The 17,183-nt window shown below is 35.1% G+C and overlaps 2 protein-coding genes and 1 pseudogene across 3 annotated transcripts; all 3 read left to right on the top strand.

The window, feature by feature from the left end:
* Positions 1-827, top strand: part of LOC116132184 — a 12,479-nt pseudogene extending 11,652 nt beyond the window's left edge.
* A 7,003-nt stretch (positions 828-7,830) lies between these two features.
* On the top strand, positions 7,831-14,339 carry LOC116132241 (cellulose synthase A catalytic subunit 3 [UDP-forming]). The gene is made up of 14 exons (XM_031417892.1): positions 7,831-8,289; positions 8,666-8,861; positions 9,191-9,411; positions 9,499-9,613; positions 9,714-9,912; positions 10,180-10,446; positions 10,592-10,937; positions 11,021-11,158; positions 11,549-11,674; positions 11,754-11,966; positions 12,117-12,381; positions 12,567-12,769; positions 13,025-13,375; positions 13,464-14,339. Exons 1-14 carry the CDS (start codon positions 8,266-8,268, stop codon positions 14,046-14,048), a joined length of 3,249 nt encoding a protein of 1,082 aa, XP_031273752.1. The 5' UTR covers positions 7,831-8,265; the 3' UTR covers positions 14,049-14,339.
* Positions 14,340-15,780: 1,441 nt separating this feature from the next.
* On the top strand, positions 15,781-16,566 carry LOC116132173. Of its 2 annotated transcripts, none has more exons than XM_031417830.1 (3): positions 15,781-15,916; positions 15,990-16,217; positions 16,318-16,566. In XM_031417830.1, exons 1-3 carry the CDS (start codon positions 15,863-15,865, stop codon positions 16,450-16,452), a joined length of 417 nt encoding a protein of 138 aa, XP_031273690.1. In that variant the 5' UTR covers positions 15,781-15,862; the 3' UTR covers positions 16,453-16,566. The 2 variants fall into 2 exon arrangements, with proteins under 2 accessions (XP_031273690.1, XP_031273689.1); XM_031417829.1 differs by having other exon boundaries at positions 16,306-16,566.
* Positions 16,567-17,183: the final 617 nt, after the last annotated feature.

Here is a 17,183-nt window from a genome sequence, read left to right as displayed (position 1 = left end):
TGTCTACTAACTAACAAGTTTATTATTCCTCAGGTTGGTTATATCAAAACATTGCTTTTCTTTGTGTCTAATATCATCTTTAGAATATTCTAATTCTTTTGGTTGGCTTATTTTATTGCAGATCAGTAACCTTGCCAGTATATGGTTCATTTCACTCTTTCTGTCCATCTTTGCAACTGGTATTCTAGAGATGAGATGGAGTGGTGTCGGAATTGATGAATGGTGGAGAAACGAACAATTTTGGGTTATTGGTGGTGTTTCAGCCCATCTTTTTGCTGTTTTCCAAGGTCTTCTGAAAGTACTTGCTGGAATTGACACAAACTTCACTGTCACCTCCAAGGCATCAGATGAAGACGGGGATTATGCTGAACTGTATATGTTCAAATGGACAACTCTGCTTATCCCACCGACGACTCTTCTCATCATAAACTTGGTGGGAGTGGTTGCCGGAATCTCCTATGCCATTAACAGTGGTTATCAGTCATGGGGTCCTCTATTTGGCAAGCTATTCTTCGCCTTCTGGGTGATCGTCCATCTCTATCCCTTCCTCAAAGGTTTGATGGGGCGCCAGAACCGGACACCCACCATTGTCGTGGTTTGGTCCATTCTCCTTGCTTCCATTTTCTCATTATTATGGGTGCGGATTGATCCCTTTACCACCAGAGTTACGGGTCCTGATGTCGAGCAATGTGGAATCAACTGTTAGCCAAAACAACTGCTGGAATTCAGAAGTGCTGTTTTGGCCTCACCCAACTAAAAAGCTTGAGAGGTGGGAATCACGAAACCGCATGATTTTGCCTTGTTTTTTAATGCCCTGTTTGTCTATGTGAATTTATATAATGTGCAGATTATGGGTCGTGAAAACTAGAAAAATCAAAGTTGTTGTTCCATGAGTGAAACGTCATAGTTTTTGATATAAATTATGTAGATTACTGCTTGGAAGATTTGTTCATTTATATATGTAACTTAATGGAGATTACTGCTGGAATACTTATTCATTCCAAGTTTATGTATTGCCAAATTGGGAAGCAATCTTGTAACGTATTTCTAAATCCAAAATTGAGCACAAATTAGAGGAATCAAAAACCTCAAGATTGGGCAACCATTACAGATGATAGAATAAAACAAGATTAGAGGAAATTGGAAAACGGTGTGTATCATCTTTAGAGAGCATTTGAATCATATAATATTTTATTATAAGGGTATATTATATTAGCAGAAAGAAATATCACTTTAAAGATTACTTTGAATATTTAAAAAATGTATTTAGTTGGTTCAAATAAATTAGTGAATAATATATTTGTTTAGGAAGATAAATGGGTGGATATGTTATGTAGATTACTAAATTGTTTTCCTTTATAATATTAATTTAATAGTATTTTTTATTATTATTTCTTTTAACCTTCAACATTTGAAATTTTACTAAAACATATCAGTCATATAAAACTTTAATTTGTAATAAAATCATCCCCAACCTCTCCAAGCCATTGTCAGAAGTCGACAGAATGACACACGACTGGCCTTATATAGACGGTCTGCATCGGGAAAGCCATAAATGGTTATGGATCACAAATCCGTGGCCCGAAAATGGCCAGATCTATGGCCATTTCACGACCAAAGATGCAGTTGTGAAACAGCCGCAGAAACTCCAGATCTTGCCATTTCCCAAAAAGACCTTACTGGCACACGATTGATCAGATCCTGCCGGTCGTGCACCATTATGACAACTGACTCCGACGGTTGGTGGTGGTGAGTCACAGCCGATGGTGGTCTTGAGTCATTGGGGGTATTTTATTAACTTTTAAACTTTTTTATGGCTAGAGTGTTTTAGCTAATTTCTCAAATATAGGGAGACTGGTTAATTATTATTTAGTAGACATTTGAGGACAATTGTATCCAAAATGATTTTTAATTATAGGTAAAATAAGTAAAAAAATTATATTACCTCGTTAATGTTTTAATAACACTTATTAACAAGATAATAAGATTATCACCTTCATTATCAATAATAAATACTATTTATAATAAAAAATTATTATAATATTTTATTACTTATAAACTAAACACAAGAATTTTATAAACAAAAATTAGCCATTATTTTATATGACCCAAAACCTGTCCAAACGGCCTTAAAGTTTAGAGATTAGATGATCAGCCAAAGAAAGGTGTGAAATACACCAATCATGAAAGAAACACGTGGCGGTTTGATGTCCTTTGCATGGAACTCGTAAACGTGTCAAGAAATAGTAGATAAACTAAGCATTGCATCATTAAACATATATGACACGTGTAGGCTGTGCCACAGCGGAGAACCTGGAGACTCGACACGTGGTTAAAGCAATTATATTTTACGTAATCAACTGTTCCTGACTATCTCTATCTTCCTTTAAGAACCCTCTCGGCCCGCCGAACCCAAAACAAATCATATTCACGAATCTTTTGACATCAAAGAGAAAAACAAATTTTGAGAAGCTACGAAAGTGATAGTAACTGTTTGTTTCCCGCGAAAAGAACAAGAAAAAACAATGGCTATTGCTGATACACCGATTCTCTCTCGATTAGATCGTTTAGAGAACATGNCTCATTATTATGGGTGCGGATTGATCCCTTTACCACCAGAGTTACGGGTCCTGATGTCGAGCAATGTGGAATCAACTGTTAGCCAAAACAACTGCCGGAATTCAGAGGTGCTGTTTTGGCCTCACCCAACTAAAAAGCTTGAGAGGTGGGAATCAGGAAACCGCATGATTTTGCCTTGCTTTTTAATGTCCTGTTTGTCTATGTGAATTCACATAATGTGCAGATTATAGGTGGTGAAAGCTAAACTAGAAAAATCAAATTTGTTGTTCCATGAGTGAAACGTCATAGTTTTGGATATAACTTATGGAGTTTACTGCTTGGAAGATTTGTTCATTTATATATGTAACTTAATGGAGGTTACTGCTGAAATATTTATTCATTCCAAGTTTATGTATTGCCAAATTGGGAAGCAATCTTGTAACTTATTTCTAAATCCAAAATTGAGCACAAATTAGAGGAATCAAAAACCTCAAGATTGGGCAACCATTACACATGATAGAATAAAACAAGATTAGAGGAAATTGGAAAACGGTGTATGTCATCTTTAGAGAGCGTTTAAATCATATAATATTTTATTACAAGGGTATATTATATTAATGGAAAAAAGATTACTAATGCGATTAAATCAACCTTAGCAAGTACACTAGTTGTGTTTAAGTAATAAAGTGGTGAGTTTGATTATCGTTCTATAGATATCAAAGCAAATATTTATAATTGCTTAAATCTATTTACACATTTGAGAAAGCAAATATTTATAATTGCTTAAATCTATTTACACATTTGAGAAAACGAAATCTTAGAGTGTAAAAGTAACGGATTAAAAATAATTAAATTAAACAAATAAATAATGTGATGAACTTTGCAATATTAATGAAGTTATGGTGCAGATTCCCCCTAATTATGCTTGACAACCACTCTTAATACCACTTACACGTTATTTGAGAAAATAAAATCTTATAGTGTAAAAGTAAATCTTAGAGTATAAAAGTAACAAATTAAAAATAACTAAATTAAACAAATAAATAATGCAATGAACTTTGCAATATTAACGAAGTTAGGGTACAGATTTCTCCCTAATTATGCTTAACAACCACTCTTAATACCTGTTTGTGCTATGAATTGGTAGGATTCTTCTAAGGTTAATTATCCTTATTTATGCATAATATTCAACTTAATACAAATCCCTATTCAGTTACTCTGAAATTAAGAAGCATAAATTCATCAATCTCTTACGACTAATTCACCCTATTCGGTTATGAATTAGATGGACCACAAATTAATCTTAGAATATCTATTCGATTAATTCTAGTTTTAATATGTTGTGCAATGTTATCCCCATAAAACAATTATGAATATGAATTAAGCAATAAACCCTAACTTCTCTGTTCAAAACATCATTAAGGTAATTGAATCAATCCAACATTCATAAAGCATTAAACCTAAACTCTTGCACAAATTCATAAACATAAATCTGGTATTAAGAATAAAAATTGCTCAAAACATAATTAGGGTTTCATCCTCCCTTAACAAAAGAGATTTACTCCATCCTAAGAAAAAATAAAGAAAACATAATCAGACTTGAAAATAAATAAAAATCAAACTCTTAAATCTGATCTTCAGTCTTCAAGCCCCAAGAATGCATCTTCTCCTCTCAAAAATATGCAAAATTCATCCCTTGACAACTGATCCAATTATAATTAAATACCCAAAAGAGTCCTAAGTGAAAAAGGATAGAAAAACTGATAAAAATGCCCTAATAATTTCCGCCACAATCCTGGCCGTGGCCAAATTTAAGTTACCACAACCTAGGCCGTGGTGTTTCCTAGTCTCTTCATTTTCTCTTTGTTCCACTACCATGGCCATGGTGAACCACCAAGGCATGGTCGTGACCTTCAAGAATGTTAGGTAATCTCAACTTCTTCAAGCTTTAAGTCCCAATTTCATTCCAATACTCCAATTTACTCAATCAAGGCCCCAAAAAAACATAAAAGTTATCCAAATCAATAGGTAACCATTCATATCTCACACTTAACAAAAACAAACATAAAAACAAAGAAAACAAACGAGAAGTTAACTAAACTAACATCAAAACAACCCTAAAAACACTCAAATTATGCAATTTATCAATTACTTTAAAGATTACTAGGAATATTTAAAAACTGTGTTTGTTCGGTTCAAATAAATTGGTGAATAATATGCTTATTTGTTTTGGAGGATGAATGGGTGAATATATTATATAGATTATTAAATTGTCTTCCTTTATAATATTATTTTTTAAATGATTTTTTTTAACCTCCAACATTTGAAATTTTACTAAAACACACCATTCATATAAAACTTTAATTTGTAGTAAAATCACCCCCAACCACTCTAAGTCATTGCTAGGAGTCGACAGAATGGCACACGACTGGCCATATATGATCGGTCATGCGTTGGCAAAGCCGAAAATGGTCATGGATCACAAATCTATGGCCAAAAAATGGCCAAATCTATGGTCATTTTACAGCCAAAGATGTGGCTGTGAAACAGGAGCAGAAACTCCAGATCTGGCCGTTTCCCAAAAAGACCTTACCAACACACGATTGGTCAGATCCTGTCAGTCGTGCATCATTATGGCAATTGACACCGACGGTTGGTGGTGGTGAGTCACGCGAGCAGTGGTCTTGGGTAGCTGGGGGTTTTTTATTAACTTTTAAACTTTTTTATGACTGGAGTGTTTTAGCTAATTTCTCAAATGTAGGGGGGACTAGATAATTGTTATTTAATAGACATTTGAGAGCAATTGTGTTCAAAATGATTTTTAATTAAAAATAAAATAGGTTGAAAAATCATATTACCTTACTAATGTTTTAATAATACCTCTTAACAAGATAATAAGATTACTCCCTACATTACTAATAATAAATACTATTTATAATAAAAAATTATTATAATATTTTATTATTTATAAACCAAACACAAAATACTTATAAAATAAATAAAGATTATAGCCGTGATCTTTTATACAGTTGTCCAAACGGGCATTAAAGTTCAGAGATGAGATGATCAGCCAAAGAAAGGTGTGAAATACACCAATCATGAAAAAAACACGTGGCGGTTTGATGTCCTTTGCATGGATCTCGTAAACTTGTCAAGAAATAGTAGATAAACTAAGCATGGCATGTGCCACAGCGGAGAACCTAGAGACTCGACACGTGGTTAAAGCAATTATATTTTACGTGGGAGAACGACATTTTCCCACCCAAGATTTGATGAAACAAATTCCCCACCCATCAAGTTTCAAAATGATACTTTCACACCCTTTACTAGGTTCTATTAGTATTTTCTATTAATATTTGATTAAAAATATAAAAATACTCTTAAATAATTTATTTCTTAATTAATTTATTATAAATTAAAATTTAATTAATTCAAAGTCTTTATTCGATTATCTATTAGTCCAAGTATAAAAATAAAATTTTTTATTTATTTAATTAATTAGGAATATTGATTTTTTATGTTTTACTAAAAATGAAAAACATTATAAATAATAGTGATGTGATATTGATGACTTTATAAATAAATATTAAGATTTTTTAACTTTAAATAATTTTATAGTATTACTCCTAACTTTTTAAGTAGGGTTAACTATTTTTTCTTTTTTGAATTTTAATATTTGACTTTTTGGTTAATTAAAAAATAATAAAAAATTTATAAAGTAAAATATTTAAGGGTATTTCTGTTTTTTCAGTAAAATATTAATGAAAAACATAATAAAACCTAACAAAGGATGGGAAAGTGTCATTTTAGAACTTGATGGGTGCAACAATTGCTTTGCCAAACCTTGGGTGGGACAATATCGTTCTCCCTATTTTACGTAATCAACCGTTCCTGACTATCTCTATCTTCCTTTAAGAACCCTCTCGGCCCGCCAAACCCAAAACAAATCATATTCACGAATCTTTTGACATAAAAAAGAAAAACAAATTTTGAGAAGCTACAAAATTGATAGTAACTGTTTGTTTCCCGCGGCGAAAAGAACAAGGAAAAACAATGGCTGTTGCTGATACACCGATTCTCTCTCGAATAGATCGTTTAGAGAACATGGTAAGCCCTTTAAAGCTAGATAATAATCGACAGATCCTATCCGTTGATTATAATGTATTAATATAACTTGTGTTGTGGTTAACAGTTGAGACAGCTAGAAGAAATTAGATGCTGCAGCATGTCACCAAAAAGTTCATGTGCATTTACTCCATCAAGTGGGATCCTAAATAGTGATAGCCTTCCTTCGTCCGTTGATTTCTCCCCAAAAGAGTCTAGAGAAGCATTGCCGTCCGATTAATCGTGTGCTCATGGAGACTGGAGTCAAGGGGACCCTCATTGAGAGACTGGAGCATGTAGAATACCGTGTGTTAAAGGTAATCAATCACATCAAATGAAATTGTAACAGTTTGATTTTTTGATGATGGGTAGTTTAATCTGATGGGTCTGATGTATTGTATCAGCTGTGTTTGCGGTTGGAAGCAGAGGTGGAAGCTGAGAAAATTAGAGAAGAAAAAGAGCAGAAAAGGAGTCATAAGAAGAAGGGCCTAAAGCAATTTGTTAAACTAGTTATCAAAGGAAAACACAAAGATAAAGAAAGGATTAATTAATCACTTAATATAAATCTTCAATTTCGTTTTTTCTTTTTTCTTTTTTCTTTATTGTGTTTTTAGTTCTCAACTTTTCTTGGGAATTTTATAAAGTTTGTATTTTGATAGATTGCCATAAGAACAAGAGTGAACGATAATTTCCCACCCAAGGTTTATGGTAATTACATTTTTTTTTTCACTCATAAAACATAGGAAAACAAATAAATCTTCCACCTGTTAATCTACGTTAATGGATTCAGTTAACTGATAGGGTAAAGCTATAAAATGATTATTTTTGTTTAGATATTTTGAATAGTATTTTTAAAATACCATTATTAAGTAAGGTTGGATGATTATTAGAATTTGAAAATTAAAAATTATTGAATAATTGAGACTAAGGAAGCAAACATATATACCGATAAAGAAACAAATACGTATTTTAGTTATTTGAAATAATATTTTTAAAATATTATTATTAGATAGAGTTAGTAATTATTACATGATAGTTTGATGCTTTTTACGAGACAGGATTTATTAAAAATAATTGAATAATTTAAAGCAATATTTTGAAAATAGAGAAATAACTGTTCATTTTGATTTAGAATATAGTAGAATAATTTGAAGTAGTTTGGTGGTTCTCGAATTTCGTTTTTATTTTATTTTATGATATATTTTTTGTGAGATCTGTTTTTCTATTTTAAAGTCGAGGAAATCCAGGGAAGCGACAGAGAATGTAGTTTTGATTTTGTTTTATTTTAGCTTAATTTTTTAATTTGTGTCTGACTTTGTGTTGATTTAAGTGGTTTCACTATTGTTTCTGTTTGTTTGCTGAGAAAAGTGAAGAAAGTGGATTTGGTTAGCTGAATTATGTGAATTGTTTTGTTTAAGGAGACAATCTGATTCGCATTCTCTCATGCAGATCTGAGCTTTCACTTGAACTGTTTATAAGAATATAGAGAATTCTTTTAATCCTGTTCGACACTTAAACCACTGGAGATGCAGAGATCTTGCTGAGACTGAACCAGAAGCTTCAATTTATTGCTCAAATCTGAACCAATAGAAGAAAGTCAAGATGGAATCTGAAGGGGAAACTGCGGTAACTATCGCATATATACTTATTTATTCGTGTATACAATTTTTTCTTTTTTGAAGTTTATGATTTTCATTCTTTGTGTTTAGTTGATTGGAAAATTGAGAAAATAAGGAAGGAAATAAGGTGTTGAATAAATTTTTATTTGCAAGAGGTTGAGTTTCACTAATATCATCTTAGGTCCCAAATCAACAAGTACATTAGATTCTGCTTTTGTTTTTATGGATTTCCCTATTGTTTAGCAACCAAGTGGTACATTATACATATCGTATGTAATTATGTTTGCTGGTTTGGCCAAGATTTTCAGTGGTTGGTGTTAATTAATATATGTCGCTCTATTGGGTTGTTGGAATTGAGAGATTTCTAATATTTGAATGCTCAGGGGAAGTCCATGAAGAACTTGGGCGGGCAGGTGTGCCAGATCTGCGGTGATAATGTTGGCAAAACTGTGGATGGGGAACCATTTGTTGCTTGCGATGTTTGTGCGTTTCCTGTCTGCAGGCCCTGCTATGAGTATGAGAGGAAGGATGGGAATCAGTCTTGCCCTCAATGCAAAACTAGATACAAGAGGCACAAAGGTTTGTTATTGTTTACTCACGTTATCTATCAGTTTGACAATTGTTATGAGTGTTTCAAAATTACTGATATGAATCCTGAAACTGTTCTGCTAGACACAGCATTGCAAGTCGACAGAATTTTCTTAATATCACAGAATGTAAAACACCTGAGGATTTAATTTTTTCTTATTGGTCATTTGTTATCTTTTCTTGAGAGAAACATGGATTTACTACTGTTGTTTGTGATCACATGGTGACTACTTTCTTTTCATGACTTGATAAATTGTTTTCAAAATCCTGAAGCGGATGATTCTGGATCATTTTTGTTACTTATTTTCTTGTGATTTCAGGTAGTCCGGCTATTCTAGGTGACCAAGAAGGGGACGCTGATGCTGGTGATGGTGTCAGTGATTTCAATTACTCTTCAGAAAATCAAAATCAGAAGCAGAAAATTGCCGAGCGTATGCTGAGCTGGCGTATGAGATATGGACAAGGGGAGGATGTTGGAGCTCCAAAATATGATAATGAGGTTTCTCACAATCATATTCCTCGTCTTACTAGTGGAACGGAGGTACATCAATAAGTTTTGGTATGTTGTGGTTCGTTTTTGCTAATAAATGAAGTCATATTTATCTCTTTTACCCCTCCTTAACTTTAGGTTTCTGGAGAATTATCTGCTGCATCACCTGAACATATTTCTATGGCATCTCCTGGTGTTCCTGGTGGCAAGCGTATGCACCCTCTCTCCTATTCTGGCGATATCAATCAATCACGTATGCCTCTCCTTCCTCAAGTGATATCTTATTTTTCTGCTTGTCACCATTTTGAATATCTGATTTTAATTCTTGGTTCCTGGAAATGATCTTTTTGCAGCTAATATTAGGGTTGTGGATCCAGTGAGGGAGTTTGGGTCGCCTGGATTGGGCAATGTTGCTTGGAAAGAGAGAGTTGATGGCTGGAAGATGAAGCAGGAAAAGAATGTTGTTCCTATGAGCACTGGTCAGGCTACATCTGAAAGGGGTGGTGGAGATATTGATGCTAGCACAGATGTTCTCGTAGATGACTCATTACTGTGGGTTCTTACTTGATGAAATTTGTGAATTTTTATTGTTACTTTGAGATTATATTTCCTTCTGTTCTTGTTGTTAATCCTTGGCAAGTCTAAACTTTTTAATGGCCATAAGGCAATTTCATATCTTATCATGCTTAGAATCTTGGCATTAGTATTAGTGATGAGTGTAAATATAGCATGACTACTGAATTAGTACTTTTCGAATTTTAATAACTCTCTTGTTATTCATTTCTAAATTCCTTCTTCTGTCTGATTGTTGTCTTGCAGGAATGATGAAGCTCGGCAACCTCTTTCAAGGAAGGTTTCCATTCCATCATCTAGGATAAACCCTTACAGAATGGTCATTGTTCTGCGGCTGATTATTCTCAGCATTTTCTTGCATTACCGGATAACAAATCCTGTGCCAAATGCCTATGCTCTGTGGTTGATATCTGTGATATGTGAAATTTGGTTTGCAATATCTTGGATTCTCGATCAGTTTCCCAAGTGGCTTCCAGTAAATCGTGAGACATATCTTGACAGGCTGGCTCTAAGGTAGGACTAATTCTCCCCTCCATCTTCATATATAGCTTCATGAGTGTTAATCCTTATTCACTTTTTTCAAGGAGCTTTCTCCCTTAAATTTTGGTATTTTGTTTCTGTTTAGAGTCTTAATGTTAATTGTTTTCCTGAGTAACAGGTACGATCGTGAAGGGGAGCCTTCACAGTTAGCTGCCATTGACATATTTGTCAGTACTGTCGACCCATTGAAGGAGCCACCCCTTGTGACAGCCAATACCGTGCTATCCATTCTTGCGGTTGACTATCCCGTCGACAAGGTCTCTTGCTATCTGTCTGATGATGGTGCTGCTATGTTGTCATTTGAAGCTCTATCTGAAACATCAGAATTTGCAAGAAAATGGGTACCTTTCTGCAAGAAGTATAGCATTGAGCCCCGAGCTCCAGAATGGTACTTTGCACAAAAAATCGACTACCTGAAGGATAAAGTTCAACCTTCATTTGTCAAAGATCGTAGAGCTATGAAGGTGAGGTTTTCTATTTATGAGTATACTTCATCACTTGATCTTCCTCTAATTTAAGATCACTTGCATCTTTCCTTACGTTGCAGAGAGAGTATGAAGAGTTTAAGATTCGTGTTAATGGGCTTGTTGCAAAGGCACAGAAAGTTCCTGAAGAAGGATGGGTTATGCAAGATGGCACCCCATGGCCTGGAAATAACACCAGAGACCATCCAGGAATGATCCAGGTAAAACCATAGTAGATCTCTTTATGATGAACACAAACTTGTTAGGGCTTCTCAGATCCAGAGGATGTTTTAGAGTTGAACAACTTTCCTACAATAGCCATTAGAAGAAATACATATATCTATGCATTATGCCAATTCCATTGTCCTTTTCTGGCCTTCATACCTGTCCCATTTGATTTTCATTTATGTTACTTAGACTCATTTGGGTGCTGAACCTTACAGTCTGTTAATCGGGATTGGGGTCATTCTATTGTGACCTGGATAGGTCGGAATGTAGTGAAACAATTCATAGAGCGGATGCCAACCGATTTGGATTGAGGTTCAGTTGTGTTTATTTGGAGTATAAACATTGTCTAACTTAATTATATATATACATATTTTCATTTGCAGGTGTTCTTAGGGCAAAGTGGAGGTCTTGATGCTGAGGGAAATGAGCTGCCACGTTTGGTTTATGTTTCTCGTGAAAAGCGACCAGGCTTCCAACACCACAAGAAAGCTGGTGCTATGAATGCATTGGTGAGTATTTGACATGATTTGAGCTTCTTCCCTTCATTTCTTGTCTTGTCTCACCTCTTTGTGGCCCATACAAATGCAGGTTCGGGTGTCTGCAGTCCTTACCAACGGACCTTTCTTGTTGAATCTTGATTGTGATCACTACATTAACAACAGCAAAGCCTTGAGGGAAGCTATGTGTTTTATGATGGATCCCAATCTTGGGAAACATGTTTGTTATGTTCAGTTTCCCCAGAGATTTGATGGTATTGATAGGAACGATCGATATGCTAACCGCAACACTGTTTTCTTTGATGTGAGTTCTACGTTCTTTTACTAATCATGTATTTCCTTCATGTTAATATGGAATAGCAATCTGTTAAGCATTTGAAAATGTCTGAGAAAGTATCAGTTATGTTTTCTTGTGACTATTCTTTTTTACCATAATTTTTCTTCTTGATTTTAGATCAACTTGAGAGGTTTGGATGGCATTCAAGGTCCTGTTTATGTGGGTACTGGATGTGTCTTCAACAGAACAGCTTTATATGGTTATGAACCTCCGGTTAAACCCAAGCATAGGAAACTAGGAGTGTTATCTTCACTCTGTGGTGGCTCACGGAAGAAGGGTTCAAAATCAAGTAAAACGGGCTCAGACAAGAAGAAATCCAGAAAGCACATGGACCCCACTGTGCCAATATTTAGTCTAGAGGACATTGAGGAGGGAGTGGAAGGTTTGTTTCTTGTTTTAATGTTTTTCACTTCCTTTGGTACTCGGTATAGATATATCATTTAATTTTGTTTAGGTCATGTGATGTTTGATTTATTGAACTGTGTACTCTTTTCATCTAAGGGAGACTAATTTTTTTGGCATCTTTTTCTGATGTTTGACACTAATCTTCCCTCTCACATCAATCAGGTGCTGGATTTGATGACGAGAAGTCACTACTTATGTCCCAAATGAGCCTGGAGAAACGATTTGGTCAATCAGCTGTTTTTGTCGCCTCCACGCTTATGGAGAATGGTGGTGTTCCACAGTCTGCAACACCTGAAACTCTTCTTAAAGAGGCTATTCATGTTATTAGTTGTGGATACGAGGACAAAAGTGACTGGGGAACTGAGGTATGTTATCTATTAAACAGGCACTGTCTAATGTCAAGTTTGGCATATGGGTAAAGCATAACTAAGCAAATCTAGTAACTGAAATGAATTCTTGTTGCTTGTCTGAAGTGCATCCACGAGTTGATTTTGCTCCACTTACGGGAATGATTTGACACCTCCCACCCCAAAGGGGATAATATTTATATTACTAATCCATGCATTTTGTTGTCTTACAAATCATGATTGGACACCTACCCTTTGTTGTCTCTTTTGCAGATTGGATGGATCTATGGATCCGTTACAGAAGATATTCTTACAGGATTTAAGATGCATGCCCGTGGTTGGCGATCAATTTACTGTATGCCGAAGCGCCCAGCCTTCAAAGGGTCGGCTCCAATTAATCTTTCAGATCGTCTAAACCAAGTGCTTCGATGGGCTTTAGGTTCTGTGGAAATTCTTCTCAGTCGTCACTGTCCTATCTGGTATGGTTATGGTGGTAGGTTGAAATGGCTTGAGAGGTTCGCTTATGTAAACACCACCATCTATCCCATCACCGCCATTCCTCTTCTCATGTATTGTACACTGCCAGCCGTCTGTCTACTAACTAACAAGTTTATTATTCCTCAGGTTTGTTATATCAAAACATTGCTTTTCTTTGTGTCTAATATCGTCTTTAGAATATTCTAATTCTTTTGGTTGGCTTATTTTATTGCAGATCAGTAACCTTGCCAGTATATGGTTCATTTCACTCTTTCTGTCCATCTTTGCAACTGGTATTCTAGAGATGAGATGGAGTGGTGTCGGAATTGATGAATGGTGGAGAAACGAACAATTTTGGGTTATTGGTGGTGTTTCAGCCCATCTTTTTGCTGTTTTCCAAGGTCTTCTGAAAGTACTTGCTGGAATTGACACAAACTTCACTGTCACCTCCAAGGCATCAGATGAAGACGGGGATTATGCTGAACTGTATATGTTCAAATGGACAACTCTGCTTATCCCACCAACGACTCTTCTCATCATAAACTTGGTGGGAGTGGTTGCCGGAATCTCCTATGCCATTAACAGCGGTTATCAGTCATGGGGTCCTCTATTTGGCAAGCTATTCTTTGCCTTCTGGGTGATCGTCCATCTCTATCCCTTCCTCAAAGGTTTGATGGGGCGCCAGAACCGGACACCCACCATTGTCGTGGTTTGGTCCATTCTCCTTGCTTCCATTTTCTCATTATTATGGGTGCGGATTGATCCCTTTACCACCAGAGTTACGGGTCCTGATGTCGAGCAATGTGGAATCAACTGTTAGCCAAAACAACTGCTGGAATTCAGAAGTGCTGTTTTGGCCTCACCCAACTAAAAAGCTTGAGAGGTGGGAATCACGAAACCGCATGATTTTGCCTTGCTTTTTAATGTCCTGTTTGTCTATGTGAATTCACATAATGTGCAGATTATAGTTGGTGAAAACTGAAAACTAGAAAAATCAAATTTGTTGTTCCACGAGTGAAACGTCATAGTTTTGGATATAACTTATGGAGATTACTGCTTGGAAGATTTGTTCATTTATATATGTAACTTAATGGAGATTACTGCTGGAATATTTATTCATTCCAAGTTTATGTATTGCCAAATTGGGAAGCAATCTTGTCACGTATTTCTAAATCCAAAATTGAGCACAAATTAGAGGAATCAAAAACCTCAAGATTGGGCAACCATTACACATGACATATTAAAACAAGATTAGAGGAAATTGGAAAACGGTGCTCTAACATATTTAGAGAGCGTGTGGATTATATAATATTTTATGATAAGGGTATATTATATTAGCGAAAAGAAATATCATTTTAAAGATTACTAGAAATATTTAAAAAATGTGTTTAGTTGGTTCTAATAAATTAGTGAATAATATGTTTGTTTGGGTGGATATGTTATATAGATTACTAAATTGTCCTCATTTATAATATTAATTTAATAGTATTTTTTATTATTATTTCTTTTAACCTCCAACATTTGAAATTTTACTAAAACACACCAGTCATATAAAACTTTAATTTGTAGTAAAATCACCCCCAACCTCTCCAAGCCATTGTCAAGAGTTGACGGAGTGGCACACGACTGGCCGTATATGGCCGGTCGTGCATTGGGAAAGCCGAAAATGGTTATGGATCACAAATTCGTGGCCAGAAATTTATCAGATCTATGGTCATTTCACGACCAAAGATGCGGTTGTAAAACAGCTGCAGAAACTCCAGATCTTGCCATTTCCCAAAAAGACCTTACTGGTGCATAACTGATCAGATCCTGTCAATCGTGCACCATTATGGCAACTGACTCCGATGGTTGGTGGTGGTGAGTCACAGCCAGTGGTGGTCTTGGGTCGTTGGGGGTATTTTGTTAACTTTTAAACTTTTTTATGGCTTGAGTATTTTAACTGATTTCTTAAATGTAGGGGGACTGAATAATTGTTATTTAGTAGACATTTGAGGATAATTGTGTCCGAAATGATTTTTAATTAAAGGTAAAATAGGTAAAAAAATCATATTACCTCATTAATGTTTTAATAACACTCTTTAATAAGGTAATAAGATTATTCCTTATATTACGAATAGCAAATACTATATATAATAAAAGATTATTATAACATTTTATTACTTATAAACTAAAAGCAAGAATCTTAACAAATAATCAAAGATTACCTGTTATTCTATATCACTTGTCCAAACGGCCCTTTAAGTTTAGAGAATAGAAGATCAGCCAAAGAAAGACGTGAAATATACCAATCATGAAAGAAACACGTGGCGGTTTGATGTCCTTTGCATGGAACTCGTAAACGTGTCAAGAAATAGTAGATAAACTAAGCATTGCATCATCAAACATATATGACACGTGTAGGCTGTGCCACAGCGGAGGACCTGGAGCTCGACACGTGGTTAAAGCAACTATATTTGACGTAATCAACAGTTCCTGACTATCTCTATCTTCCTTTAAGAACCCTCTCTGCCCGCCGAACCCAAAACAAATCATATTCACGAATCTTTTGACATAAAAAAAAAAAAAAAAATTTTGAGGAGCTACAAATTGATAGTAACTGTTTGTTTCCCGCGAAAAGAACAAGGAAAAATAATGGCGGTTGCTGATACACCGATTCTCTCTCGATTAGATCGTTTAGAGAACATGGTAAGTCCTTTAAAACTAGATAATAATCGACAAATTCTGTTCGTTGATTATAATTCTGTGTTGTGGTTAACAGTTGAGACAACTAGAAGAAATTAGATACTGTAGCAGGTCACCAAAGAGCTCATACGCATCTACTCCATCAAGTGGGACCCTAAATAGTGATGGCCTTCCCTCCTCCGTTGATTTCTCCCCAAAGAGTCTAGAGAAGCATTGCCGTCCGATTAATCGTGTGGTCATGGAGACTGGAGTCAAGGGGACCCTCATTGAGAGACTTGAGCATGTAGAATACCGTGTATTCAAGGTAATCAATCACATCAATTGAAATTGTAACCGTTTGATTTTTTGATGATGAGGTAGTTTAATCTGATGGGTCTGATGTATTGTATCAGCTGTGTTTGCAGTTGGAAGCAGCGGTGGAAGCTGAGAAAATTGGAGAAGAAAAAGAGGAGAAAAGGAGTCATAAAAAGAAGGGCCTAAAGCAATTTGTTAAACTAATTATCAAAGGAAAACACAAAGATAAAGCAAGGATGAATTAATCACTTAATATAAATCTTCAATTTCGCTTTTTCTTTTTTCTTTATTGTGTTTTTGGTTCTCAACTTTTCTTGGGAATTTTGTAAAGTTTGTATTTTGATAGACTGCGACAAGAACAAGAGTGAATGATAATTTCCCACCCAAGGTTTATCGTATTTTTTCACCCATAAAACGTAGGAAAACAAATAAATCTTCCACCTGTTAACCTAAGTTAATGGATTCGGTTAACTGATAGGGTAGAGCTATAAAAAGATTATAATATTTTTTATCGCTTCATTCTCAACCCGAACCAATGTTATAAAAAAAATATTATTATAAAATAATCAACTATTATATTACCAAAAGTAAATAATAAATTTTTTTAATATAAAACAATAGAATTAACTATCAAAAAAATAAAAAGATAATACAATAAAATTAATAATATCAACAACTTAATCACGTGTAAGAAATCATTTAGAATGATTAGAGATGGAACAAATGGGCCGGGTTGCGCAGGTCAACCATAACCCGGCCTGTAATAAAGAGGGTTGAAACCGGCCCACCTTAATGGCGGGTCGAGTTGAGCCCAACCCGCCAACAACCCCCGGGCGGGCCAGGTTGCTATTTTGTCTTCTCTGCAGGAGGCCCACCAACCCAGTGGGTTGCATGCTGGTTGGCCCGCCGGGTTGGCCGAAAAATAAATTAAAAAAAATTAATTTATTTTTTTAAATTACCCTTGAAATATAGCTGT

The sequence above is a fragment of the Pistacia vera genome, unplaced genomic scaffold (genome assembly GCF_008641045.1).
Source record: "Pistacia vera cultivar Batoury unplaced genomic scaffold, PisVer_v2 Contig25, whole genome shotgun sequence".
Taxonomy (NCBI): domain Eukaryota; kingdom Viridiplantae; phylum Streptophyta; class Magnoliopsida; order Sapindales; family Anacardiaceae; genus Pistacia; species Pistacia vera.
The sequence above is the reverse complement of the archived record's forward strand: the minus strand, read 5'-3'. Positions and strand labels throughout refer to the sequence as shown.

What these genes read in the sequence shown, in the direction of transcription:
- LOC116132173 (XM_031417829.1), top strand. Translation starts at nt 15,863, where the DNA reads ATGGCGGTTGCTGATACACCGATTCTCTCTCGATTAGATCGTTTAGAG. An exon ending in TAGATCGTTTAGAGAACATG is followed by an intron (nt 15,917 to 15,989) that starts GTAAGTCCTTTA and finishes TGTGGTTAACAG; the next exon opens with TTGAGACAACTAGAAGAAAT. An exon ending in TAGAATACCGTGTATTCAAG is followed by an intron (nt 16,218 to 16,305) that starts GTAATCAATCAC and finishes GTATTGTATCAG; the next exon opens with CTGTGTTTGCAGTTGGAAGC.
- LOC116132241 (XM_031417892.1), top strand. Translation starts at nt 8,266, where the DNA reads ATGGAATCTGAAGGGGAAACTGCG. An exon ending in CTTGACAGGCTGGCTCTAAG is followed by an intron (nt 10,447 to 10,591) that starts GTAGGACTAATT and finishes CCTGAGTAACAG; the next exon opens with GTACGATCGTGAAGGGGAGC. An exon ending in ACCATCCAGGAATGATCCAG is followed by an intron (nt 11,159 to 11,548) that starts GTAAAACCATAG and finishes TTTCATTTGCAG; the next exon opens with GTGTTCTTAGGGCAAAGTGG.